Source organism: Mustela putorius, unplaced genomic scaffold (genome assembly GCF_011764305.1).
Source record: "Mustela putorius furo isolate JIRA1106 unplaced genomic scaffold, ASM1176430v1.1 tig00000145_pilon_pilon_pilon, whole genome shotgun sequence".
NCBI classification, from domain to species: Eukaryota; Metazoa; Chordata; class Mammalia; order Carnivora; family Mustelidae; genus Mustela; species Mustela putorius.
The window spans coordinates 1,755,802-1,783,764 of NW_025421294.1; the positions used below are offsets into that span (position 1 = coordinate 1,755,802).

Below are 27,963 nucleotides of genomic sequence, written 5' to 3' on the forward strand. Positions count from 1 at the left end.
TACTTTAAATTGTATGCTATGTAGCTAAAAGCTAAATAAAGCTGTTAAATAATACACATCAGATTTGAAAGATATTCAAATTGGTAAATACAAGTTTTTAAAGACATTCAGCACACGTTTGTTATGTAATAGTTTAGCAGCATTTCATATAGTGATGAAAACCAACTTTAGACTGATGTCGTATTTATTTATTTTAAAGATTTTTTTTATTTATTTGACAGAGAGTGAGCAGGGGGAGCGGGAGAGGGACAAACAGTCTCCCCACTGAGCAGGGAGCCCAAGGTGGGGCTAGATGCCAGGTCCCTGGGACCATGACCTGAGCTAGAGGCAAACAACCAACTGGGTCACCCAGGCGCGAGGACTTGTCTTTTTTAAATAAAAATTTTATATGCATGCATTCAAAGTTCTACTTTCTGAAGAAGTCTGACAAAGAAAATAGAGTTAGGGGTGCCTAGGTAGCTCAGTCCTTAAATGTCTGCCTTCAGCTCAGGTCATGATCCCAAGGTCCTGGGATCAAGCCCTGCATCAGGTTTGGCAGGATGTCTGCTTCTCCCTCTCCCACTCCCCCTATTTGTGTACCCTCTCTCATTGTGTCTGTCAAATAAATAAATACAATAAAAAAAAAAAAAGAGTTAAAGTTTTTCTAGGGATAAAATTTTGAAATATTTTTAGGGTAAAGAAGGCTATTTAAAATAGGTCAAAGTTTTAAGAAAAACTATTTTTGGTTTGCAAAGCTATTGAATACACTAGGTAGTAAGCAAACTGACTTTAAAGTTGTAAATATATTAGTCTCTTAAGAGAATCTTTTTTTTTTCCTTAAGATAATCTTAAGTCCCCCAAGCATCTACCATGCAAATAGCATTGATCTTGGTTTTTTTTTTTTGTTTGTTTTTTTAAGGTTTTCTTTATTTATCTGAGAGAGAGAGAGAGGGAGAGAGCACAAGCAGAGGGAGCAGCAGGCACTGGGATCACGACCTGAGCCAAAGGCAGACGCTCAACCCACTGAGCCACCCAGGAGCCCAACACTGATCTTGTTTTATGTCTGCTTTTCCATATGTTTCCTTGGGGAAGTGGGTGGTTAAGGGAAATGTGGGGTGGATCTGGAGACGAGGAAGAATAAAAGACGTCTGTTACTGTGAAGAAAAGGTTCATGCGCTTGTTTTAATCCAGAGGAATCTTTAAATCCCGCCAAGTGTCTGGACCACCATGAAGTCCCTTCAGCTACTTCAAGGTCGTCGGATATCAGGAAATACTATCAAAATCACTTCACTCAGGTAATGAAGCTACTGACGTGGCGCGTTCCGGTGGGGCTGGAGGGGGCTGGGGCCCGTCTCCAGAAATCCACGGGAATCATTCCCAGCAGCAGCTCTCTAAGGCCCCTCTTGTTCCTTCCCACGGCCACGCCTTTGCCCCAGCGGCAGGCCTGGCCTGCAAAGCCCTCCTCGTTTCTCAGCGCCGACAGCCTGCTTTCCTGGTCCACCTGCACCGCTCAACTTCAGCTCGGATCCAGCTTCCTCCTGCGGGACCCCTGGGCACTTCATGTTTCAGCTACCTCAGTTTTACGCCGTCTGGTTCTGTTTCTAAGTCTCGCACTGCCGTTTCTAGTTCGGTCACTCGTACTGGGCAAATCTTGGGACCGGCAGCCGGACAGAGAGCGAGCACGCCCCGGCGAGCCGCGGAAGCGTCCCAGTCTGCGCCGGGCGCCACCGCGGCCTCGCCCCTCTTTCCGGTCCGGGCGGCGCGCGCTCACGTGGCTGGAGGGCGGCGGCGCGCACGGCGTAGACGCTCGGCGCCAGGTGAGCGCGGTGGGTGGGGTGCGAGGGCGGCGGGGGTCCTGCGCGCGGAGTCGGAGTCCGGGGTGCGGTCCCAGCGGCGCACGCTGCAGGGGTGCGGGGCCAGGCCCGACTGGTGGGGAAGGATGGGGGGGGAAGACCCCGGGCCCGCGCTGCGCGGGTTCGTGGAAACTCGGCAGGTTGTGGACAAGCTGGCACATCGGCAGCTTTTCCCCTAAATGCTAGTTTAATGGCGTTTTCTCACGTAGAAAAAATAAGGAATAGATTTGAAAAATTCTGTTTCTGCCGCTTCCCCCTCCTCCTTTTATTTTACCTATTAGTCTTTTTTTTTTCTTTTCCTATTAGTCTTAAAACTACGGCGCATTAAATGCAGTGTAGCGTCCTGCAACAGAAAAAGGACATCAGTAGAAGTGGGAAAATTCTCATAAAGTTTGGGGTTTAGTTAATGGCATCAATATCAACTTATAGTTTTGATCATTGTACCCTAATATTAACAGAGGAATCTCAGCAAAGGGTATACAGGAAATCTCTGCACTGTCTTTGCAACGTAATGTAAATCTCAAATTATTTTCACAAAAAGTTGAAAAACAAAATGCCAGAGCAGGATGTAACAAGCCATTTTTCACCAGGGTGGACCCACAATAGTTCCTCTTTGCAGAGCCTGACAGGAATTAGGTGTCTGTTTGACCAATCTGTTTACTAGGGCAGGAGTTGTCAGGCTAGTGGGTGTGGATGCTTCTAGTCCAGGTTTTCTGGGCAGGAGTCTTTTTTCTTTCAGTTCCGTCTATCACGTCTTTGGATACTCCTTGCAGAAGGGGCATGTGCAATAAAAATGTCAGGAAGGACTATTAAAATTGCAGAGATGCCTGGCTGCCTCAGTCTGAAAAGCATGTGACTCTGCATCTTGGGGTGCTGAGTTTGAGCCCCAGGTGGGGTGTAGAGATTACTTAAAAACTAAAAAAATAATAATAATAACTTTTTAAAAATGGCATGCCTGAGTGGTTCAGTCTGCTAGGCATCTGACTATTGGTTTCTGTTAAGGTCATGATCTCATGGATCATTAGATCGAGCCCTGTATTGGGCTCCAGGCTCAGTGGGAGTCTGCTGGAAGATTCTCTCCCCCAGCTCCTCCTCCCACTCACTCGCTCTAAATAAATCTTAAAAAAATAAAAAATAAAAAGGTACAATAGAGCGCTAGGAGAAATCACATCTGAGTCAGGAGCATCAGGAGGGCTACTGGAGGGAGTGGCTCTCATGAACAGAGGGGGACTTAGAGGAGAAAGCCTTCCTGTGGTGAAGAGCACCAGCAGAGGCTTGAAGGTGACTGCATAGAGGCGGCCTGGGTGCAGGTGCAATCCTTTTTTTTTTTTTTTTTTTAGGATTTTATTTGACAGAGATCACAAGTACTCAGGGAGGCAGGCGGGGGTGGGGTGGGGGGAGGGAAGCAGGCTCCCCGCTGAGCAGAGAGCCCAATTCAGGGCTTGATCCCAGGACCCTGAGATCATGATCTAAGCCAAAGGCAGAGGCTTAACCCACTGATCCACCCAGGTGCCCCAGTAGGTGCAGTCCATCATAATGGAAGCACAGAGCCTGACCAGGGACCAGTGACAGCTGAAATGGGAAGTAAAAACTAAAGTCTCATTATATGTAACAGGGTGACACTTACTTTAATTATATATGCCATGGGAGCCATGGAACGTCTTAGGGTAAGAGAAGGCCATCACTAGATCTGTGCTTGGAGCAGCAGTGTATAGGATGGCTTGGAGTAGAACAACTAGCGAACTATTGGTTTAGCCCAGGAGAGGTAATAAATTCAGCTAGGGCTGCAAAGATAATATCCAAAGAAGGATATGGTTTGGGGAGATTTTGTAGGCCTAGAGGACTTGGTAACTGAAGGGATCAAGGAAAAGAGAACTACCCACGTTTTGGATCTGGGTGTTTTGGAGCTTGAATGATACATATGCAGAAATAGAGGACTTGATGAGATCTAGTGTGGGGTAGGAGGGCACTGATTTCTTTTTTGAACGTCTGTCTTTGAATTGGGGCAGGACATCCAGTTGGAATTGTGTATGTAATTGTGTTTACTGGTGGAAGCCAAATGTACCCAGCAGGGACAGAAAGAGGAAAAGGAGCCTGAGCAGGCAGTCATTCCCATAAGGCTGAGGAGCTAAGATCAACAGGGAGCCTGCACATGAGGGCGTGGGAGATGAGTTGTGTCACAGCTTATGCACAGGTGGGAGAGGCTGAGGGGCAAGCCTAGATCTTGAATTTAGCAATTAGGAGGTCAGTGATCACTTTCCAGAGAGTTGTTTGAGTGCAGATGTAGGAAGATTGCTCATTGCCTTCTGTTCATCATATGGCTTTTCCCAAGTGACCAGAACACTGGGCCAGGAGCCAGAGATATGGCTTCTAGTTCTGGTTCTGTCACTATCTGTGTATTTTGGGGAAGTCATGTATAGCTTTTACTAACATAGAAAAATAAAACTAGAAGAACCCTTTTATTCCTAGAAACACCTAATAATCTGTATAACTAGTGTTCTACAGGGCACACTTTGGGAAATGCTGATATAGAAGCAGAATTTTGGAGCCTTAAAAAACCAAAAAATCCCGGGTTTCGGCACAAAAAAAAAAAAAACAAACCAAAAAATCAGCTTATCCAATCCTCTCATTTAACAAAGAAACTGATACCCAAATTCCAAGTCAATGAACATTGATTTCAAATGCATCAATGGTACCCCAAATAACCCTATGAAGTAGTTAAACTTAAAACCCATTTTGGAGACTGGAAAACATGCTCCAAAAAGTTAAAGGACTTGCCCAAGATCACAGAGCAGCAAGTAGTGGAATAAAATCTGAACTCAGACCTCCTGAGTCAGGGCCTTCTCTGTCACATACCCTGCTGCCTCCCTAGTTTTCAACACTGAATCCTTTTAAAACTGCCTGACTGGAACATTAGTAACTTCAAACATTTTCCCTTTCTTAGAAGGCATCCGTACTTTTTTAAAATTTATTTTTTTTCAAGATTTTATTTATTTATTTGACAGACAGAGATCACAAGTAGGCAGAGAGGCAGGCAGAGAGAGAGAGAGAGGAGGAAGCAGGCTCCCCGCTGCGGGGCTGGATCCCAAGACCCTGGCAGAGGCTTTTAACCCACTGAGCCAGCCAGGTGCCACCCCCCTTTTTAAAAAATATATATATTTATTTATTTGAGAGAGAATGAGAGAGAAAGAGAGCATGAGAGGGAAGAGGTCAAAGGGAGCAGACTCCCCGCCAAGCAGAGAGCTCGATGTGCAACTCCATCCCAGGACTCCAGGATCAGGACCTGAGCCAAAGACAGTCCCTTAACCAACTGAGCCACCCAGGCACCCCGGAAGGCATCTGTTCTAAAAGTAATTTAGTTTAACTGAATTACATATGAATATTAGTATATAATAAGTGGGAGAGTACACAGCCAGCAGTTCCCAAAGTTACATTTTTTAAAACGGTGGAGTACTGGATTGTGGGAAAGTTCATTTATGTTCACCTGTGAACAGCAGAAAGACAGATACCTGAATTTATGTGGTACACTAAAAAATATTCTTCGCTAATCCCACGATTGCTTACTCTTTCCTCTTGCTACTTTTGTCCTTTGTGTTGACCAATTCCATTTTCTCCACTGCCAGCTGCCTAGTCCTGACCACACCCTCCTTACACAGAGGTATGAGATTGCATTTACAAATAGGAATTTGTGATAGAGGTAAAAACACAGCTCCTTAAGGATTTTCTATCTTGACAAATCAAAACAGACAAACTTACTTATTTTGGAAATAAACTTGTAAAGGAGCCAAGATGATTTTGTAAAAATTTGGGTAAAAAATGACTTACTTTCAGTTCTGTTTGATGTTATAAATGATAGGAACGTGGTTTATTCTGATGTTAATTTCATTCAGGTTCTTGAAATGACAGAAAGCAGTGGCTAAGAGCGCCACAGTGTCTCTGACATTAGGGATCAGAATTCAGAATCTGGTTCTATCTCTTGTTAGCTACGTTACTTAACCACTCTGTGCCTAATCAAGTTCAGTTCTCTTAAACAATAACAGTATTGTCTTGCAAAGTGAGATTAAATAGAACAATCTAAGTAAAACACTTAAGTAGTGCCTAGTACACAGAAAATAAACCACAAGTGCTATTATTACATCACTGAAAAAGAACTGGTGCTGATTTAAAGCATCTAGGTTAGTAATTTGCTTAGGTAGGAGGCCACACAATTCTCATCTTGTTCCTCAATCCAGTTAAAGGTCCCTTTTATTTATTTATTTATTTTTGCTTAAAAAACAACTGGGTTAACACAATTCTCATCTTGTTCCTCAATCCAGTTAAAGGTCCCTTTTATTTATTTATTTATTTTTGCTTAAAAAACAACTGGGCCACCCAGCACCCTATGTGTGGTTTTAATAGTGGAAGAATAAGAGAAACATCTCACTAAAAAAATGCAAGACTTTAATTATTTTTTAAAATTATTTATTTATTTGACAGATCACAAGTAGGCGGAGAGACAGGCAGAGAGAGAGAGGAGAAAGCAGGCTCCCTGCAGAGCAGAGAGCCCGACTGGGGGCTCCTGACCCGAACCGAAGGCAGAGGCTTTAACCCACTGAGCCACCCAGGCGCCCCAGATTTAATTATTTTTTTAAGTCCTGGTAAGCAATTATTTAAACAGCAGGATATTTAGAGAGGATGTCAGATGTATTTATTTATTTTTTTAATGAGTCTTGAGAAAAGGAGATGTTTCTAAACAAGTACATCACAATAGAGGTTTTGAAATCCCTGATGGTGAAAGTCCTTCTCAGCTGTACTCTGTGCAAGAGGAACAAGGCTGAGCAGTTAAGGTGCTCTCCAGGCCCTGGGGTAGGTACCTCCAGTGGTCAGTGGTCTTCCCTCAGGGAGGGCTTAGTGGTGGGCACTGTAAGGCATTTTTTTCTTAAAGATTTTATTTATTGGGGCGCCTGGGTGGCTCAGTGGGTTAAAGCCTCTGCCTTCGACTCAGGTCATGATCTCAGTGTTCCAGGATCGAGCCCCACATCGGGCTCTCTGCTCCGCGGGGAGCCTGCTTCCTCTCCTCTCTCTGCCTGCCTCTCTGCCTACTTGTGATCTCTGCCTGTCAAATAAGTAAATAAAATCTTTAAAAAAAAAAAAAAGATTTTATTTATTTATTTGATGGAGAGAGACACAAAGAGAGAGGGGACACAAGCAGGGGGACTGGGACAGAGAGAAGCAGGATTCCCGCTGAGCAGGCAGCCCAATGAGGGGCTTGATCCCAAGACTCTGGGATCATGACCTGAGCCGAAGGCAGACGCTTAAAGACTGAGCCACCCAGGCACCCCAATAAAGCATTTTTATCTGGAATCTTTCCTCTGGGAAGAATGGCAGGCACTTAGCTCCACAGTATGCAGAGCCTTGCTGAGGTGACTGTTTTTCTGCTGTGCAGGAGAATATTTCAATGCATTTATTCGTTCCTTCTTTCACTTATTTAAGAAGTATTTCTTGAGTACCGATTATGTCCCAGATACTGTCTTAGGCATTGGGAACGCAGGGATGAGCCAGAAAGACAAAATTTTCTCTTCTTAAAGAGCTTACTTTCCACTTAGAGCCATCCAGAGCAGGTCTGGGCTTCAGCAGAGGAGAAGTTTCAGGTTGCCCTACCTTTTGAGAGGCATCATAGGCAGGGCAGAAGCAACTCCTACTTTCCTAGACCCCACCTTTATACTGCCTTCCCCCTTTCAGTGGTGTGATTGGGAAAATGAATAAAATAGGGAGGCGTATGTTAGAAGGTCCTAAGTGCTTCCCGGCAAAAATAAAGCAAAGAAGTGGGATGGGGAGGGGTTTGCACTTTTAGACCCCATGTCGGTCATGGAGGTGCCACTGAAGGAAAGACACAAAGGAGGTGAAGAACCAGTTGAGCAGCTGCCTGGGGAAGATCATCCCAGGTGAACTGTGTCTTCATAGAAACAGAGGATGAACCAAGTAGAGCTAGAGGAGAGACTCTAAGAACACCAAGCGCCTAAAGGGCATGAAGCCCTGTGAAGGGACAGAGGCAGGTGGTCTCTATAGTCACTGCAAGTCCCACTTTTCAGACACTCCCTGAATTCTATGTAGCTCTTAGACTTTGTGAAAACCATACCCTTTCATCTCTTTTCTTGGCAGAGGCTGATCTGCTTTATCCTGATCAGGAGATTATTAGATTCAGTAAAAAGATTGTCCTGCTTCCTTACCATTCCCTGCAATCTTTGAAATAAGAGGTTGGATCTTTTCCTACTTAAGAGGTCCTTAAATGTTAAATGAATAGGATTGCAAGGGCTGTTTGTGTGTTGATGCCTTGCTGGGATAGTCACTCCTGTATAATGGAGAAAGAAACTTTTCTCCCTTAAAACTCAACTTTATTATACTGATGGTTTTTAAACTCTTTCTCTTAATCATAGATAACCTGCTTTCCTGATGTTGAATACAGCATCTGGCTGATGAGCAGGGTGGCGAGGTCCCCGAGTGAGGCGGAGGTTCGGACATGGGAAACGGAAGATGATGACATGGCAGAAGGTGACTTAGGGTATGGTCTCGGAAAAAGGCCTGGCAGTATTTATGAAGTCCAAGTTTCACACCTGTCAACATCGAGAAAAAGATCTGATGGCAAGAACTTTAGCCCGCCCCCATTTCCAGGAAAGGGGGAGGAAAGAAGTGGTGCCATTTTCCAGTACTCCAGGCATGAGAGCTTGCAAGATACATACCCAGAGGACTACAGAACTTCACACTACAGACGACAAAGTAGCAGCGGTAAGAGTGTCTAGTGCCCTCTCCTTTCTCCTTCTCTGCTGTGAATTTTATCAGTGCTTTCACTCTTCCAACACCAGACAGTAGGTCACTATAGTGGATTCTGGAAATTCATCTTTATTTGTCTCTTGGGATTGGTGATATTACAAAAGTAACCCACGTTTCTATTTTCAAGGATTGTACAAAGGGAGTATTCTGCTTTAATACAGATACGTTAGTGATATCAGTGATTACCTACCTTGCCTTTGTGTGTGTGTGATTTAGTGGTATGCTTCATCCTTTTTTTTTTTTTAAATTCAAGTATTTATGAGGTACCTCTTAGATGCCAGGGGCTGTTCTAGGCTCTGGGAACATTAGTGAATAGTCTCCATGTCATGAAGTTCACATTCTAGTAGAGAAGAGAAAAAATTACTCTACCAGTCAACAGCTATGTCACTCGAGGCAGTAGAAAGCACAGGGACAGTGATCTCCCATCCAAGTACTAACCAGGCCCAACCTGCTTAGCTTACGAGATCAGACAAGATCGGGCACATTCAGGGCCATAGACAACTGTGAGTATTTGGAAGGGCTGGCATATGCTCTTCCAGGCAAGGGTCAGGCCTTACCACCCATCTAAGGAGGTGGCTCTTGAGCACCAGAATGAAATGATGTCCAAGCCTGGAACTTATCTGGGGAAGGCATGTTCCAGGCAAAATATATATGTTTCTGGTTATTTTAGGAAAGTCATGAAATTCTTCCCTTAAAAATTAATATTTTTTAAAAGCAACCTCTACACTCAACATTGGGTAGTGCAACCCAGGGATCAATAGTTGCCCGCTCCATCGTCTGAGCCAGCCAGGTGCTGGCTCAAAAGATTAATCTTATCAGAACAAAAAATAAATTATGCCATATATCAAGGAAAAAATAAAATTCAGAATCTTGTCGTGATAGAATGTTACAACTCCAGAACAATTGGGAACCCAGGGGTGACTTATCTGCCTGGTGGCACAGCTTTTGTCTGGCTGAATCTTCTGTAATCCATGTAGTAAAACTTACCCCACCCATGTGGAATGAACACAAAGTAGGACAACATGAGAATAATTTAAGAAACATGGTTTCTAGATTTACAGAAAACAGACTGCAGCTGAGGATCTTAGCCACCATCTTTCATAATCCCTCTTGAAATTAGGATGGGATTATTTATATATTTTTCTTTCAATTCCTTATCATGCAGAGAGGTTGGGTTCTATTTTGCAAGCAAGATGTTGAAAATCGCATGTGATGCTAAGATGCCTTTGTAAGAACATGAGGAAACGACTGGGATATAAACAAGATATAAAAGTATGAGCTCCTGTCTTGTTGGGCAATGGACTTTTATCTCAAGTTAGCCTGATCCTCCATAAGGATATTGTATTGGTTTCTTAATCGCTAATAGGTAATTTCCAAATTATCACAGATCTAATGCCTTAAGAAAACAATAGCTTATTATCTTACAGTTCTGCAGGTCAGAAATCCAAAATAGGTTTTACTGGGCTAAAGTCAAGATGTTGGCAGGGTTGTGTTCCTTCTGGAGACTCTAAGGGAGAATCCATTCCTGTGCCTTTTCCAGCTTCTAGAGCCCACCTGCATTCCTTGCCCTGTGGCCACCTTCTCCATCTTCAAAGCCAGCAATGGCTGGTAAAGTCTTTCTCATGCTGTTTCACCCTGACACTGACTTTCCTGCCTCCCTCTTTCATTTATAAGGACCCTGGTGAGTACAATGGGATCCTTTGGCTAATCCAGGATAATCTCTTAGTCCTTAATTTAATCATACCAACAAAGTCCCTTTTGCCCTGTATTCACAGGTTCTGGGGATTAAGATGTGGTCATCTTTTAGGGCCATTTTAGGGCCGTTTTTCTGTCTACCACAAGTATTACTACAACAGGACTTGTCACTGCCAACCCAATATCACTTGTTTCTGCTTGGGGCCTTGTGCCATCAGAGTAAGAACAAGATTTAGTTTTTGCTTCTGATACTGTCATATTGAAAGTTCAGAACAGCAAAGAAGAAATTGTTTTGAGGGTGCCTGGGTGGCTCAGTGGGTTAAGCCGCTGCCTTTGGCTCAGGTCATGATCTCAGGGTCCTGGGATCGAGTTCCGCATCGGGCTCTCTGCTCGGCAGGGAGCCTGCTTCCTCCTCTCTCTCTCTGCCTGCCTCTCTGCCTACTTGTGATCTCTCTCTGTCAAGTAAATAAATAAAAAAATCTTTAAAAAAAAAAAAAGAAATTGTTTTGAGAAGTTTTTAATGTCCCTCAAAATACTCTTTCTAAAAAACCTTTTCTTCCTCTTACTTCTTAATCTTCTTGCTTGTAATTTACCACTTTCATGTTTTTCTATTACCAGTGAGACCACAATGAAAATGAAGCTCCTGGGAAGCTCAGTTTAATGTCTCAATTGATCACGTTAAAGAGAGAATAACTGAAGTTATGGGAGACTTCTGGTCATTCTCCTTAGAAAGAAATTAAACAGGTTATTTCTTAGATATTCATATCACTACATTGATCAGACTTAAGCCAAACACCAAAATTTATTTCACTCACCAACATTCATGTTTTGTTTTTTTTTTAAAAGATTTTATTTATTTATTTGACAGACAGAGATCACAAGTAGGCAGAGAGGCAGGTGGGTGGGGGGTGGGGGGGAGAGCTGAGCAGAGAGCCTGATGCGGGGCTTGATCCCAGGACCCTGAGATCATGACCCAAGCCAAAGGCAGGGGCTTTAACCCTCTGAGCTACGCAGGTGCCCCCCCAACATTCATGTTTTTAAATAGTTTGGCATCTATTAATTAACCAATTCATTAACAACAGTTTTATTAGAGAGTCTCTTTTTAAAGAGTATTTTTAATTCAAAAGTATGTATTTTTTCATTTGTGCAATGTTTAAAGCTACCTTTTTTTTTTTTTAATTTAAGATTTTATTTATTTGACATGGAGAGAGATAGTGAGAGAGAGCACAAGCAGGGGGAATGGCAGGCAGGGAGAAGGAGTGGGGAGAGGCAGATGCCCCGCTAAGCAGGGAGCCTGATATGGGGCTTGATCCCAGTGCCCCTTAATTAAGCTACCTATTTTTATCGTTATTTGGTTTATTACAATTCTTTCATCTTGACAAAAGATTGTATTTGATATTTTGTGAACAGATGTCCTGTATTAACTAGTTAAAAAAGTATTTGTTGGGGCTCCTGGGTGGCTTAGTCGTTAAGCATCTGCCTTTGGCTAGGGTCATGATCCAGGGTCCTGGGATTGAGCCCCAGGTGTGCTCTCTGCTCAGCAGGGAGCCTGCTTCTCCCTCTCCTGCTTTTCCCTCTACTTGTGCCCCCCTAAATAAATAAAATCTTCTAAAAAATCTAAAAAGTATTTGTTTTGTTTTGTTTTCCTAATAGATTCTAATTTGGAATTGTCAAATGTAGAATTAAAGCAACGTCTTCAGGCTACTTTAGAGGTAAGTATTCTGGCTAATATAAAAATTCTCATGTGAACAAAAAGCCCACTGATATTTTAAGTAATACTACGAGTGTCTGGAAAATCACGCTGGCTTTCCAGATATTCTCAGCGAGCCACAGTGTGAGGCTAGTAACTTTCTTTTTTTTTTTCTTTTTTTTTTTTTTAAGATTTTATTTATTTATTTGACAGACAGAGATCACAGTAGGCAGAGAGGCAGGTAGAGAGAGAGGAGGAAGCAGGCTCCCTGCTGAGAAGAGAGCCCAACATGGGGCTCGATCCCAGGACCCTGGGATCATGACCTGAGCCGAAGGCAGAGGCTTTAACCTCTGAGCCACCCAGGTGCCCCGAGGCTAGTAACTTTCAACTGGCCTCCTTTCTTATCTTCCTCTTCTCTCAAGAAAGCTATATTTACATAAACATGCCCTCCAGCTTGCCTCACCACCCCCACACACACCCCAGCAGTGAAAGCACAGCTTCTCTAATCTGCTCCTGGAGAAAAGAGTAACAAACTTCCATCCATCTGTCTTAACTGTGTGTGTGGCCTGACATAAACTCATTTAACCTCTTGGAAGTCAGACCAGCAGGTTTCCCAGGCACTGCTAGGAGTAGGAGTATCTCCGTGGGGTCCCTATCTTTTGGGAAACAGGAAGCCCGTGTAACGTGTATTTCTTACTCTTCTGGGGAAAGCTACCAAGCTACGGGATTTGTCTTCCAAGGCTGCTGTAGCAAAGCACCACAAACAGATGACTTACAAAATACAGAGATGTATTCTCTCTCAGTTCTGGAGGCTAGAAATCTGAAATCAAGATGTCAGTTGACCATGTTCCCTCTGGAAGGTCTAGAAGAGAATCCTTCTTTAAAGGATTTAAAGATTAAATCTTGAAATTTAAGATTAAAGATTCTCTTCCTCTGGAGGTTACCCCTGACAGTCTCCTCCTTCCTTGGTTTATAGCTCTGTCACTCAGTCTTTGCCTCTGTTGTCACATGGCCTTCTCCCCTTTGTGTCTGTGCCCAAACTTCCCTTGTGTTAGGACAGCAGTCATTGGATTGAGGCCTACTCTAACCCAGTATGACCTCATCTTAATCTGATTACATCTGCAAAGACCCTCTCTCCAAATAAGATCACATTCTTAGTAGCAGGAGTTTGGATTTGGACATATCTTTATTTGGGAGGGACATAATTCAGCTGATGATAGGTACTATAGCTTGTGGATGATCATGTGCTTATTTTAGGTGCTCTAAAGATTATTTTCAGATTATTCGCTGTGTGGTCTAGAAGGGTAAAAGCAAAAGGTCTGGGCTTTTACAACAGGTACCTGATGGTGAGAGTTTCAGTCTAAAGCCTGCCTGGGGGACGCCTGGGTGGCTCAGTTGGTTAATCAGCTGCCTTTGGCTCAGGTCATGATCCCAGCATCCTGGGATCGAGTCCCACATCGGGCTCCTTGCTCCGCAGGGAGCCTGCTTCTCCCTCTGCCTCTGCCTTCCACTCTGTCTGCCTGTGCTTGCTCTCACTCTCTCTCTCTCTGACAAATAAGTAAATAAAATCTTAAAAAAAAATAAAAATAAAAAAATAAAGCCTGCCTGGGCCACTTAGGAAACCTGGAGGAATTTCTAGCCTCTTTTGTAAGGTCAGAATGCTTAGATTCAAAGTGCTGTGTATCAGAGTGTTGTAAACTATCCAAAGTGATCATTTGGGGAGTTGCATATCTTAGAGATACGTAGACTAATTTTACTTCTCTCCTTAGGAGGTAGAACTTTTAAAAACAGAACTTGAGGCATCTCAAAGGCAACTTGAAGGTAAAGAGGAAGCACTGAAAATTCTTCAAAGCATGGTAAGAAGTTATTTTATAATTATGGTCACTTACACATTCCTACCATAGGTAGCATGGTTTTATCTTTTATTATTTATTTATTTATTTAGAAGATTTTATTTATTTATTTATTTGACAGAGATCACAAGTAGGCAGAGAGGCAGGCAGAGAGAGAGAGGAGGTAGCATGCTCCCTGCCAGGACCCTGAGATCATGACCCGAGTCAAAGGCAGAGGCTTTAGCCCACTGAACCACACAGGCACCCCTGGTTTTATCTTTTAAAATAAAAGCATCAGTGCTTAATATAGGTGTTTTTTTTTTTGTTTGTTTTTGTTTTTGTTTTTGAGGTGGAGATTGTTAAAACAGTTTTGTTGAGGTAAAATTTTCTATGTTCTGGATTTCATTTGTTTTCAGTACACTGATTATTTTTGCTGACCTTAGAGTTGTATAACCATCACCATGATCTAATTTTAGAATATTTTCATTATTCCCCAAAAGGAAGTTCTAACCCATTAGCAGTTACTCCCCATTCCCATCCCCCACCCTAGACAACTCATCTCCTTACTGTCTTTTGGATTTGTCTTTTCTATTTCATATAAATGGAATGCTAGAATATGTGTCTGGATTCTTTGAATTAACATGTTTTAAAATTAATTAATTCTTTGAATTAACATGCATGGTGTGGCATGTGTCAGTACTTCCTTCCTTTTTATTGCCTAATACTCTATTGTATGGATAAGCCATATTTGTTTATCCATTCACCATTTGATGGGCACACACTGTTTCCTCTTTTGGGCTCTTAAGAATAACACTGCTTGGCTCAGTCTTTAAGTATCTGCCTTCGGCTTAGGTCATGATCCCAGGGTCCTGGGATCGAGCCCCACATCGGGGTCCCTGCTCTGCAGGAAGTCTGCTTTTCCCTCTCCCACTCCCCCTGCTTGTGTGTCACTGTGTCTCTCTCTGTCGAATGAATGAATGAATAACACTGCTTTATTTGTTCATGTACCAATCTTTGTGTGGAAAGTTCATTCATTTATTCCCAGATGCATCAGGAGAATCAAATGAAGATCTTTTGACATGTGAACTATCAAATTCTCCATAAAAGGTGGTCTCTATGGAAATTCTCTGGTGGTCTATTGTGAACCTTACTCTGTATATAGGAGTAATGAGAAACTTAATTTGTACTGATATGATTCTTATTCTTCTTAGGCAATATTTGGCAAAGCCACAAGTCACAACCAAATGATGCTTCAAAAAACTATGGAACAAAAGAGATCCTTAGAGAAGGTATTTGCCATTTTTAGTATAGACTTGTTTAGTCCATGGAGCTTTCAAATAGAATTTCCTTTAAAAAAATCACTATATCAATGGCTGTGTCATTTGTGCTCACCCTCTTTTAGTTGTGCTTCTATTTTATACAGACCCTTCCCTTTTGGGGCTCACAGTCCAAAACATATTGTTACACAGGCAAAAATTAAGATTTCTTTTATCTCATTTTAAGTTAGTGCCAAGTTGACACTTCCTATTTTTCTTCTTTTTCCTTTTTTCTTTCTCTGCTTGCCCAGCAGAGCCTGCCTCTTTCTGACCATCTCATGGTCACTAAAACAGTAGTCAGGAGTCATCTTGGAAAGTCTTGTTCCTATGCCTGTTGTAGTCGCCCTTAGTGACAGTGTCCTGGGCTCAAACTTCAAAGCATGTGTCTCGCTTGTGGGTCTGTATGGGTTGGGAATGGGGACAACGAGGAATGCAGGTTCTGAGCAGCAAAATTTGAAGCTATTTCTTACAGGAAGGTTTGGCAAAGTTTTTCTTGAGTGCTAAAAGGCATGTTATAGGTGTTTACAAATGTCACAGACTCTTTGTGAATAATTAGTTTCTCTTTAACCTATTCCTTTTAAGTAATTAACGATTTATTTCAGCTATTCACAATGTCCTGAGTGATTTACTTGTAGTAATTTTCCATGAAAAGTGCTATTTTCTTTCCATAGGAAATAAATGCTTTGCAGTGGGAAAAAGAATTTGATCAGAATAGATTTAAAAATATAGAGGAATCATGGACCCAAAAATATGACAGGTTTGTATATTCTTATTTTATAGTTTTTCTTTGTATATAATTTATCTATATATTTTTTATTTTTAATATTTATTAATTTGAGTAATCTCTACTCCCAACATGGGGCTTGAACTCATGACCCTGAGATCAAGAGTCTGGGTGCCCCATTTTTTTTTTTTTTTTAGATTTATTTATTTACTTGAGAGAGTGTGTATGTGAGGGATAGAGGGAAAAGCCAACTCCCCACTAAGTGTAGAGCCCCACTTGGGGCTCAGTCCCAGGACCCTGAGATGACTTGAAAGGCATATGCTTACCTGACCAAGCCACCCAGGCGCCCCTGCTTCTCTATTTTTTACTTTAATAATTAATTAACTAATTAAAGGGAGAGGGGGAGAGAGAATCTTAAGGAGGCTTATGCCCAGCGTGGAGCCTGACCTGGGGTTTGATCTCACAACTTGAGCATGACCTGAGTTGAAATCAAGTGTCAGGCAGACACTTAACCCACTGAGCCAGCTAGGCCCCCCCACAACTTTTATTATTTTATTTTTTAACTTGAGATACTTCTGATGCTTTCTCAGCTAAATATACAGAAGAATTGAGTATGTTCAAAATCTTTCCACACTCTTTTAAATTGTTTTTGTTTTGTGACTCATATATGTTCTAGACTGTTTTGAAGTAAAAAAAAATTTATTTGGGTTTTTGTGTTCTAATTATGAGATAAAAATCTTATTCAGTCATGAAATGTTAATATTTTAGTTATATGGAGGGTACTTTTTTCCTAGGCTAAACTGTGAAAATGCAGTCCTCCAAGAAACTTTGAATGTAAAAACAGAAGAAATTAAAATGCTCAAGTCAGAAAATGCACGTAAGTGAAGAGTGATAGTTTGATGATTCTTTAAAAATATTATGTTAGAAGATCATTTTTATTTATTTTTTAAAAAAAGATTTTATTTATTTGACAGACAGAGATCACCATTAGGCAGAGAGAGAGGAAGGGAAGCAGGCTCCCTGGCGAGCAGAGAGCCTGATGCGGGGCTCAATCCCAGGACCCTGGGATCATGACCTGAGCCAAAGGCAGAGGCTTTAACCCACTGAGCCACCCAGACGCCCCAGAAGATAATTTTTAAATAGAGTGTTCTACGTTAAGAACATACATACTGATAGACACGGTGCTATTATTTTGAAGTAATATACTTTAAGGATGATAGATACGCATCTTTTAGGGTGTGTGCAATTAAAAAGAAATTCTTAGGTGAAATTCAATTAACAAAATTAACCTAACCATTCAAAAGTACATAATTCATTAACACCCACAATGTTTGCAACCATCTAGTTCCAAAAGACTTTCGTCACTCCAAAATAAAACCCTATATCCACTAAGGATTTTTCCCCATTCCCCCTTTATCCTATAGTTTTTATATTCAGTGTAAAACAAAATTGTAGAGCACCTAATGTTGAAGAAACTTCGTAAGTGTATGTTTTATTGGAACATTAGTAGGAAACATATGTAACTCTGTAATTCAACATTTTCTCTCAAAAATATCTTCTGTGACTTTATTGCTAAAATTAATATTCTTAATTTTTCAATATGACCCATTAAAAACATGAAATTTTTTACATGTATGCTTATACATATACGCCCATTATATGTGATGAGCCACTTTATGACAAAAGCTTATAAGAGAATAGTAAGGTGTCTTAAGAATATTAAGATGGCATTGGGGCACCTGGGTGGCTCAGTGGGTTAAGCCTCTGCCTTCGGCTCAGGTCATGATCTCAGGGTCCTGGGATCGAGCCCCGCATTGGGCTCTCTGCTCAGCAGAGAGCCTGCTTCCTCCTCTCTCTCTGCCTGCCTCTCTGCCTACTTGTGATCTCTGTCTGTCAAATAAATAAATAAAATCTTAAAAAAAAAAAAAGATGGCATTAACTTTTTGTAAAATTTTAAGAAATGTCGATTCTTCCCTTTTTTTTTGGTTCTTCCTTTTTTGTAGGAACTTTTAAATTAGTGGCTTGAAAGGGACAAAGTTCTAAATCAGGTCATGAGCCTGTGAGGGGCACTTTCTGTTGTTCAGTAAGTGAACTGTGGTAGATTTCTCCTTGTTAGGTTAGTTCAGGAAAGAAGTTGCCCATAGCCACATCCTCTCCCCCTCTACCATCTCACCCTGCAATAAGAGAGGGAAAGTTACTATTTCCTCCTCAGTAGAGAGCAGGATGCTTCTAGTTCTAAATGTTTGGTTGAGAGCCTCTTGTGAAAACTAACAGAAGTCCGATAGAGTTTGTGTAGGTGGTACATCATCTGATTATCTTAACTATCCAGCAAGTGCAAATAAGTTGCATTTCTATGTTCTTTGAAAATCTTGCAAATTTTTCTTTGAGCAAATGAAGACCAGACTCTGGTGGCAAAATTAAGATACTTCAACTTTAAAAATAATAATATTTAATCTAGTGTTACCTATGTATTATCTCACTTGATAATTTTTTCCTGGATGGGGCCAGATGTAGTAGGCAATGTCTGTGTATATGCATTGCTTGCAAGGAGTAAGTGTATGGAAAAAAAATTTTTTTAAAGGGAGTGTATGATGTTGGTATAACTCAATTAGGTGAGGCTGGAGTTAAATTTCATAACTAACACTCTTCCTTGGCCCTTCCTAGTTTTACATCAACAGTATTTGGAGGCCCTCGCCATGCTTGATGTCAAACAGCAGATGGTGGCTCTGGAAAACGTGTGCCACGATAAAAGTGGTTTTACAGAGGTTTCAGGTCTTGAGGTGGGTAAACAGGTTGGAAAGTTGAACAAGAGGGAAATTTTCTACTTTCCTTTTCTCCATCACCAGCTGCTCCACATTCTAGAATAGCACTATCCTTAGTAATTTGAGAGTGGGGGAAGAGAGGCTCATGGGGTTCCCCAGGGGAGTTCTGTAGACTTCCTAGCACCAGGCATGTCCATCCATTATTTTCTTAGACACTAGAAGATGTGTTGGCTACCTCCTGCCCCTTTTAGTTTTTATTTTTATAGTTTTAGCAGAAGCTGTGTTAGCTGTGTCTCACATTACATAATGACAGGTATTTTTTAGAAGTGGAAGGATGATTATTCTCCTGGCATATTTTAAGTCATTTCATCATTTCTGAGCACACACCTCTCCCTGATGGGAACTGGTAAGGGTAGAAGCTGGGCAGTAGGACCAAGCTCAGTCACAAGAAATAACACATGGTGGGTGTTAATACTTTCTTCATTAGTTCAGGTTGCTGCCAGGGATATAGAACTATAGAAAACTGATACCCACTTAAAGGTTTTAGAGAAGGAAAAGAAGCAAGGTAGAATTCCTTTGTTTTGTTCCAAGTAATAACATTGTTTCCTCATTTGTAATTTTCACTTGGATCCTGAAATCCTTGTCTCAGCTTGCTTCTATTTTTTTCTTTCCAGGTTCTTTGAATTAGATGCTTGAATAGAAATGTGCATGTGTGTGTGCGCCCTTATGTTTGTGTGTGCAGCTAGGCAGTATGACACTTAGTAATGGGAGTAATGCTTTTGGATTTAAAGCTTGCTGTCCTTGGAGCCTGCCTTTGCCATGGCCCTGGAGGGAGTCCCTGTGCCTGTGCCAAAATGGCAGCATCTGCTCGCAAAATGCTTCTTAAGCTCAAACAGGAGGTATTGTATTATCAAAACACTAAATTGGTTTTCTCCTGTAATAGAATAAAGGAAGAAATCTGCAATAATTAGCTTCATTTTAGTAGTCATTGGCTATGGAACTTATTCTTAGTTTTATGTGATAGAATTAACTTATAAACTAGATTCTATTTACATGGTTCTAAAATACAAATAGTATTTGGCTTGATTTGGTGTCAGCATGAAGTTGTTTGACTAATCTGTACTAAATTTATATTTCTTTTCTCTATAAATGGCCCTAAAAATTACTATACTACACACTCTTACTTAAAATCACTAGGATCCATAACTCTGATAAATGGGGAGATAAACATGAAGCTCATTAGAAAAGTAGCAAGATACAGTGGAAGGAACCTTTGTACCAGCCAGACCTAAGTTTGAGTCTTAGCTCTAGAATTTTCTAGGTGTGTGGGTTTAATATATGTTAAATAGAGAGTAATAACTAGTTACTGGCTCTGCAATGATATAGAGGAAGCAGACATTTAATGTTTAGCATAGTGCCATGCAGGTGCCTTAGCATTTAATCAAAGGACATTTGCCATTATTATTAGTTTTAATAACAAATACAGAACATGGACCATAATTTTAAACATATTTTACCTTTATTGAAGTATGGAATTTTAAGTCTTCAGATATAGGAAAAATAACAGTTAAACATAAATAATTCTTTTTTTTTTTTTTAAAGATTTTATTTATTTATTTGACAGAGAGAGATCACAAGTAGGCAGAGAGGCAGGCAGAGAGAGAGAGAGGAGGAAGCAGGCTCCCTGCTGAGCAGAGAGCCCGATGCGGGACTCGATCCCAGGACCCTGAGATCATGACCTGAGCCGAAGGCAGCGGCTTAACCCACTGAGCCACCCAGGCGCCCAAACATAAATAATTCATTAACAAAAGTATACGATTACACATCAGAGTCAGGGTCAGCTACGGCGGGAATGTAAAAGATGAAGGCAGTACTGAGATTCAGCCTTTGGCATCCTCCTTTCTTACTCTTTGGGCAGGACACACACAGGGCTGTCTAGGGTAATACGGTGAGGTCCAAGAAATGGATTAACAAGGAATGGTCAGGCACCACGAGGAAAACTTCTGGTAATTTAATTCAGAGAGGGCAGCTACTATAGAGGGGAATTAGCAAGTACTAATTAGTTTAAGCAGATGGACTAGATCAGACACTAGACTCATGCTAGGCAGGGAGACTACATTTGCTAATCTGATTCAGCATTCAGACAAGAATTGTTATGTTTCGCCTCTAACACCTCTCAAACTTTTTTTCAAAACTAGCTGGGGCTTTTGCAGAAGAGTAAAGAAGAAGCTTATATAATGGCAGATGCATTCAGAATTGCATTTGAACAACAATTAATGAGGAAAAATGACCAGGCACTGAGATTGACACAAATGGATAAAATGTATAAAAAAGGAACAAAATGGATAAATTGGAAGCACCTTAAAGAGGATGGTAAATATGAATTATAAAGGCAATAATGAAGTGTAATTTTAGTTGTTTCTGGTTATAATCAAAGTTGATTAAGCACAGTTAATGCAATGAATAATATAATTGAAATACCACAAAATAGTTGTGATTTATTATAGTATTTAGTACCTGCGGAAGAATGGGGAGACTGGATATTACATATGCAGAGGAGGTAATAGGATCACTGAAATCTTAAAATAACAATCTCTCTCTTTTTTTTTCACTAATCATCTGTCTCATTTAAACAAGACCATGTTTGGGGCGCCTGGGTGGCTCAGTGGGTTAAGCCGCTGCCTTCGGCTCAGGTCATGATCTCAGGGTCCTGGGATCGAGTCCCGCATCGGGCTCTCTGCTCAGCAGGGAGCCTGCTTCCTCCTCTCTCTCTCTGCCTGCCTCTCTGCCTACTTGTAATCTCTCTGTCAAATAAATAAATAAAATCTTAAAAAAAAAAAAATAAACAAGACCATGTTTTGTGGGAAAACTTTGTAAAAGTGCCAGTTGATTAAAGGGAAATTGCCTAGGAAGTAATAATGAAAATACTAAAACCCAACATTAAATGTATCTAATTAAACTTTGTTGAAATGTGTGATTCTAAAGAGATATTAAGTTGGAAATACTAATAAAAATGAAACAGAAGGTTAGGTTTTGGTTCACAAACCTAGCAAAGTTCATGGCTGTTTTTAGTACTGCTGTACTAGAGGAAACAAAGTATATGCAAATGGCATTAAAGAATAAAATTACAGTTGAAGTATATCACCCAATATAATCCAATTAGCTATTACTTTTTTAGAAATCTTAGTTTCTCTAAGTATGTATGTTTTTATCAGAATTATTCAGTGCAACTCCTAGCGCTTTAATTTAAAATTCCAATTAAATTCCTATTTGAAATCTTTTATTAGTCAAGGGAGATTACAGTGAAGTTTATTATTTATTTATTTATAAAGATTTTATTTATTTATTTGACAGATCACAAGTAGGCAGAGAGGCAGGTAGAGAGAGAGGAGGAAGCAGGCTCCCCACTGAGCAGAGAACCCGATGTGGGGCTTGATCCCAGGACCCTGAGATCATGACCCAAGCCGAAGGCAGAGGCTTTAACCCACTGAGCCACCCAGGCGCCCCTGAAGTTTATAATTTAATATTAAAATCATGAGATGACTATATTTCTAAATATTTTTATTATGTCAAAATCCATAATCCTAATTCCAGTTTCTCTCATTTTCAGATGAATTTGGGTAATAAGAATCTTATAATATTAAAAATAAAACTTTTAGTAATAACCTATTGTGTTTTAAATTTTTTTCAATAGTATATATTCCTAATAGCAACACTTAATGTGATATTTTAGCTTCATTAACTAAACTTCACCTGTCTCTTTGCTGAAATGGTAAAGTGCTAAGCTTACAGGAGTAATAAAAATAGAAGCAATAAACAAATATTAAAGTAGACAGAAGCAGATCATTAAGAGTTACATATTTAGACTTTTCATCGGGGAGAAGTCAGAGCAACACAGGAAAACATATTTCTCAACATTCATTCTTAAAGAGGCATTCCACACTGTCCTGAAATTAGTTTCTAAGCATTTTTTGATTTGAGACTTACAAAAGAAATCACTGAGCTGGCTAATATAATGTTTAAGTCAGGCTCAAGGGAGGTGATTCTGCCAGAAAAATAAGCAAATATAGTCCATATACTTAGGCTTTTAGGAATCAATGGAAAGTCTTGAGTATCTGTCAAGGCCATCAAATGTATAGGTGATCTTCAGGCACCTCTTCTAAATTAGTCTCTTGATAGCAACTGGACTGTTAAAATTTCAAAGGTACTGTCTTTGAGGACAGCCTTGGTGTTTTGTGATGCAAAGTGGAGGTAAATCCTTTTGGAAATCTAATTTTAACTGCTTGTTTTGATGGAAGGTAAGGAGGAAAGTTAGGGGAGAAAGAAAATGAAGGGAAAGCATGGTTAATCTTACAAAGCCTGCCACATTCCGTCACCTGGCATAGAAGACCCCCCGAAGTGTGCATGCAAGTTGGCCACAAGGGTAGTTAGTGATAGGTAGAAAAAGCTGTTTTTTTTTTCTAAGAGGTAGATTCATATACATTCAGTACTTGAGTATATATATTCTTTCATATTCCAGAGCTTCTGCCTTTCTTAGCTAATAGGAACCTCAAGAACTTTTCTATAAAAAATATAATTTGATAGGTATAGCTCCTGATGTTTTCCATTAAGACCCTGAAGAGACTGGAAGCAGAATTTAAAATAATTGGTTCATCCCAGAAAGGCCTTTATAAGTCCATACATGTGTCAGTAGCTCTGTCAGTTTTTTTTTTTTTAAAGATTTTATTTATTTATTTGACAAGACAGAGATCACAAGTAGGCAGAGAGGCAGGCAGAGAGAGAGGAGGAAGCAGGCTCCCTGCTGAGCAGAGAGCCCGATGTGGGACTCCATCCCAGGACCCTGAGATCATGACCTGAGCCGAAGGCAGTGGCTTAACCCACTGAGCCACCCAGGCGCCCGCTCTGTCAGTTTTTCAGTGATAAGACTGATTTTATTCATGTTTTTCAATAATCCAAAAGGTACAGGATGACTATCACAGATCATTTTCTTGTGTGTGGTCAACACGTTAAGAGGCATCAACTTTTGTCATTGATATGCAGCTTAGATGAGTTCTGAGAGAGAGGTTATACGCATATTTCTTTTTTTAAGACTGTAAATAGAGATTCATCCACTCATCACAGCTGATGAGCACATCAGCTTGTCTGGCTTTTCTCCTTTTGCCCCAGTTGCTGGAGGAAGAGGACATGAGTGAGCTCCAGTCACTGTGGTTTATCAGGATTAGGTGTAAAGGGAAGTGTCTCCTTTTTTTTTTTTTTTTAATTATTTATTTATTTGACAGACAGAGATCACAAGTAGACAGAAAGGCAGGCAGAGAAAGGAAGGGAAACAGGTTCCCTGCTGAGCAGACAGCCTGATGTGGGGCTCGATCTCAGGACTCTGGGATCATGACCTGAGCCGAAGCAGAGGCTTTAACCCACTGAGCCACCCAGGCGCCCCAAGGGAAGTGTCTCTTATCTGTTTTCTGTTTTCCATTAGATCACTTGCAGAGCATTCCAAAGGCATTCTTGATGTTTTCTTTGTGTAAATCTGTAATTTTTGTACCATGTTATAAAACTGCATCCTTTCTATGAAGAACACCATCAGTGTACAGATTTCAGGATACAGACTTTAAAACATTCTGTCTGTACCTGGGCTAGTTTCACAACTGTGCTGTTATTTTTTCTTTTTAAATTTATTTATTTGACAGACAGAGATCACAAGCAGGCAGAAAGGCAGGCAGAGAGAGGAAGGGAAGCAGGCTCCCCGCTGAGCAGAGAGCCCAAAGGGGGACTCGATCCCAGGACCCTGAGATCATGACCTGAGCCGAAGGCAGCGGCTTAACCCACTAAGCCACCCAGGTGCCCCTGTGCTGTTATTTTTTAAATTGTGATAAAATACATACATAAAATTCTACCATTTTAACCATTTTTAAATGGTATTAACTACATTCACATTGTTTTATAGCCATCACAACCAACTTTTATCTTTTATCTTTTCATCCTCCCAAACAGAAACTTTACCCATTAAACACTAACTGCCCACTCCCTTCTCCCAGCATTCCCCTCTGCTCTATTATTTAATGGCACAGCAAATTCTGAGGCATAGGTACTATTATTCTACAAGTGAGGAAACAAAGCTCAGAGACCTTGTCCAAGGTCATTTAGAAAGTGGTTAAAGGAGGGTTCAAGTCCAGGTCTTTCTGCTCTAAAACAGAATCTGCATGGTTCAGAGGCCACGTTTTGTTGAGTGTGCACAGTGTCCTCAAATAACAGGGGTAAGTGGCTGATATTTAACACTGGGAAATTTTACATACAAAACTGGATTGCTGCCTCCTCTGGAAGGCTGCTGTTAATGTGGACTGCATGCTGTCTGGAGGAGCAGCAGTACAATAAGACGGGAGTGGCAAGCAGGGAAGGCATTACTCTGGGTCATTAGACTGTGGCCTCTCAATCTCCATTTGTTTGCATCCTGGCTCTAAAGTCTGTGTTCCCTTCCCAGTACACTGTGATGCCTGACTCACTAGAGTCCTCCTGAAGAGAACCACCTCTTGACTGATTTACAAATGAATTATCCCTGGTTCATACTTACCTCTATTCCTGGAACTATATTAGTTGAGTGTCTTTTTATGTCTCAGTTGGATTTGCATGTTCAATTTTAGGATTACCATCACAAGGAAATAAGAAGACCTTAGGGCAGAAACTGCTGCAGATGCTCCCTTCAGAAAACAATTCTAAGAAGACCCAGGACCAGAATAACCCTCAGGAAGTCTGTAAGATGCTAACAGAGTTGGTTAGTATCTTTGCTTTTCTTTTGTTACAGGTTGTGCCTAAGAATCTTTCTCCTTCCTATTAATTCAGCTTTTTAAAAAATGTAATTCTTTAACACTGTACTTGCCTTTTATGCCCTTTTCCCAGCTGATGTACCATCCTCCAGTTTTGATCTTCATCTTAAATTCCCTGCATGCTCTTCCCACTTCTCCCATTCATGTTCTTCCTGTACAAGTTTATAGCTTCACCTCTGAAAAGAGGGGGCTCCCCTGTAATTAACTGCAGGCACCTCTGTCATCTGCACATATGCATACAATCCATGCCATTCAGGAATTTTAAAGGTGTACAAGGCAACTTTCTCACATAATATCCTTTAATCATCACTACAGCCCTGAAAATCAGTCCTATTATCCCCATTTCATAGATGACTAAACTAGAAGATTCATGCTATAGGAACATACTTATCTATAGAGGTGTTCAAGTTATTTATTCTCATGTAAATGTATAAAAACAATTTCACATATATAACTTCAATATTCTCTTGCAGAGGAAAGTACATGTTAATATTATACACACATATATACACACACCATATATATGTTTTCCCCTCTCTTTCTTCAGATGATCTACAAAAGCTTCAGCAGAAGGAATGCTGCTTTCTGTTCTTACTTTAAAAAAAATTCCTCAGTAATGTGTAGTATATTATTTGGGAATCAGTAGATACCTAATTATTTACACTAACTGAAGATAAAACATTTTGAGAAAAATTCTTCTGACTATAGCTCTATATTCTGTGGTTTACTGACTAATGGGTATATTTGTATTTAATCTTTAAAAAAAAGATTTATTTATTTGAGAGAGAGAGCATGTGTACAAGTTTGGGGAGGGGCAGAGGGAGAGAGAATCTCCAGCAGACTCCCCAGTAAGCACGATGAACCCTGAATGGGGGGCTCGGGTAGATCTCATGACCCTGAGATCGTGACCCAAGCTGAAACCAAGACTCTGATGCTTAAGTGACTGAGCCACCCAGGCACCCCTAACTAGTATAATTTTAATTTTTGTATGTGCAGTTGAATGATAAAGAAGAAGCTCTGGCTCATCAAAGAAAAGTTAGTTACATGCTTGCTCGGGCACTGGAAGAGAAAGACACCACCTCAAATAAGAGTAAGGGAAAAAGTCCTGTGAAAGACAATTTTCCATTAAAAAACCACTGGCGGAAATCTTCAGAATTCCCTAAACTGCATGATCCTGTATATTCAAGTGTTCAAATTTTAAATTCTGCGGGCTGCATTTGTTCAATCCAACACCTTCACAGAGATCAAAACTGCACAAGAACTCTCAAAAGATCTTATTCTTTGCCATCAAATATTATGTTTTGAGAATAAACCAGGTGAAATCAGAACCAAGAGCTGTTTCTATCAAGAGACTTTAAAAAAAGACTGTACAAATGTTGCTTCATCTTCGGAAGTCATATATTTTCTGGATCTTTCTAAGTTTTAGAAAGCAGCTTAAATACTCAAAACATTTTCTACAAGATACTAGTATTGTGCTGACATATTTTATAAATTACATTACTATACCTTATGAAATTTCCAGTATTTGCCAACATCTTAAAAACAACAGAAAAGTGATTTTTGAGAAAAATAAAGCTATTTAACTACTTAGATTGACTACAGGGATCTTTGGCTTAAGTAACAATATAAATTAATCCTCTAAGAAGTAACAATGTCTAGGAATAACTGAATGTTAATTTTTAAAATACATGTATCTTGTTTTATTGTATTTTTTTCAGGATTTTTCATGTGCCACAGAAAGTTTAGTAATCTCCTTAACTTCAATTAAAAAGTTATTATGGTGGGACTTCGGCAGTGTATATTCAAAACATTGTTAGTTACCTTTATAGCTTCTTTTTTTGTTGGTGTGGCATTCACACCATTCTGATTTAACTTCTTGGTTTTGATGCTGAATTTAAGCCATTTAATTTTTTTCTTTTCTATAAGTGTTATATAGGAAAGATCTTTAATACTTCTTGGGAATGTTGCTATATTAATAACATCACAGTTATGTCAAAGGAAATATATTACCTTATCAGAAGTTTTAATAAAGCTTACCTGATTACGATCTCTAGCAAAAAAGATACATACGTGGCTTGGCTATGTTAAATACTACTTAAGTAGATGAGGTAACAACAGGGTAAAATAAGGTAACAGCAGAAAGTATAAGCCATTTATTGTTGTATTAAAGCAACACCATTTAGTTGGAATTAATAAATATTAATAAAAGATAAAAACTTGGCAAATAAATTTTGAAAAAAGGAGTAATGATGAGGAACTGTTACTAGACATTAAAAGTGCATTGTCCTGATAGTAATATAAAGCTACCTTATTTACAACAATGTGGTACAAGCAGATCAATGGAACAGGATAAAGACCATACACAGATTTAATACATGTAATGATTTAATATGAAATAAAAGGTAAGAAAAGGAACTGTTCACCAATACCAAAATTGGAAGTGTAAGAAAAAAAATCAAATAAAAAGGTTCTTTTTAAATG

The 27,963-nt window shown here is 40.2% G+C and overlaps 2 protein-coding genes across 3 annotated transcripts in view; one reads left to right on the top strand and one right to left on the bottom strand.

Moving 5' to 3' along the window:
* Positions 1-978: 978 nt before the first annotated feature.
* On the top strand, positions 979-27,961 carry CCDC125 (coiled-coil domain containing 125). Of its 2 annotated transcripts, XM_004764505.3 has the most exons (12): positions 981-1,796; positions 8,249-8,597; positions 11,991-12,049; positions 13,797-13,883; positions 15,071-15,148; positions 15,847-15,932; positions 16,694-16,776; positions 18,564-18,679; positions 19,453-19,560; positions 20,860-21,034; positions 25,300-25,430; positions 26,479-27,961. In XM_004764505.3, the coding sequence occupies exons 1-12, from the start codon at positions 1,278-1,280 to the stop codon at positions 26,785-26,787; spliced, it is 2,100 nt and encodes a 699-aa protein (XP_004764562.1). In that variant the 5' UTR covers positions 981-1,277; the 3' UTR covers positions 26,788-27,961. The 2 variants fall into 2 exon arrangements, with proteins under 2 accessions (XP_004764564.1, XP_004764562.1); XM_004764507.3 differs by lacking the exon at positions 19,453-19,560 and having other exon boundaries at positions 979-1,796.
* The window catches only part of CDK7 (cyclin dependent kinase 7), a 38,954-nt gene continuing 36,416 nt past the window's right edge, over positions 25,426-27,963 (bottom strand). The window contains exon 12 of the mRNA XM_013062487.2: positions 25,426-25,658. Within this exon, the coding sequence (XP_012917941.1) occupies positions 25,645-25,658 (14 nt within the window). The 3' untranslated portion in view covers positions 25,426-25,644. The remainder of the gene's footprint in view (positions 25,659-27,963) is intronic.

Excerpts from the sequence above, each read along its gene's own strand:
- CCDC125 (XM_004764505.3), top strand. The coding sequence starts at position 1,278 with ATGAAGCTACTGACGTGGCGCGTTCCGGTGGGGCTGGAGGGGGCTGGG. Across the intron at positions 12,050-13,796 it reads GTCTTCAGGCTACTTTAGAG|GAGGTAGAACTTTTAAAAAC; the intron begins GTAAGTATTCTG and ends TTCTCTCCTTAG. Across the intron at positions 18,680-19,452 it reads CAGAGGTTTCAGGTCTTGAG|CTTGCTGTCCTTGGAGCCTG; the intron begins GTGGGTAAACAG and ends TTGGATTTAAAG.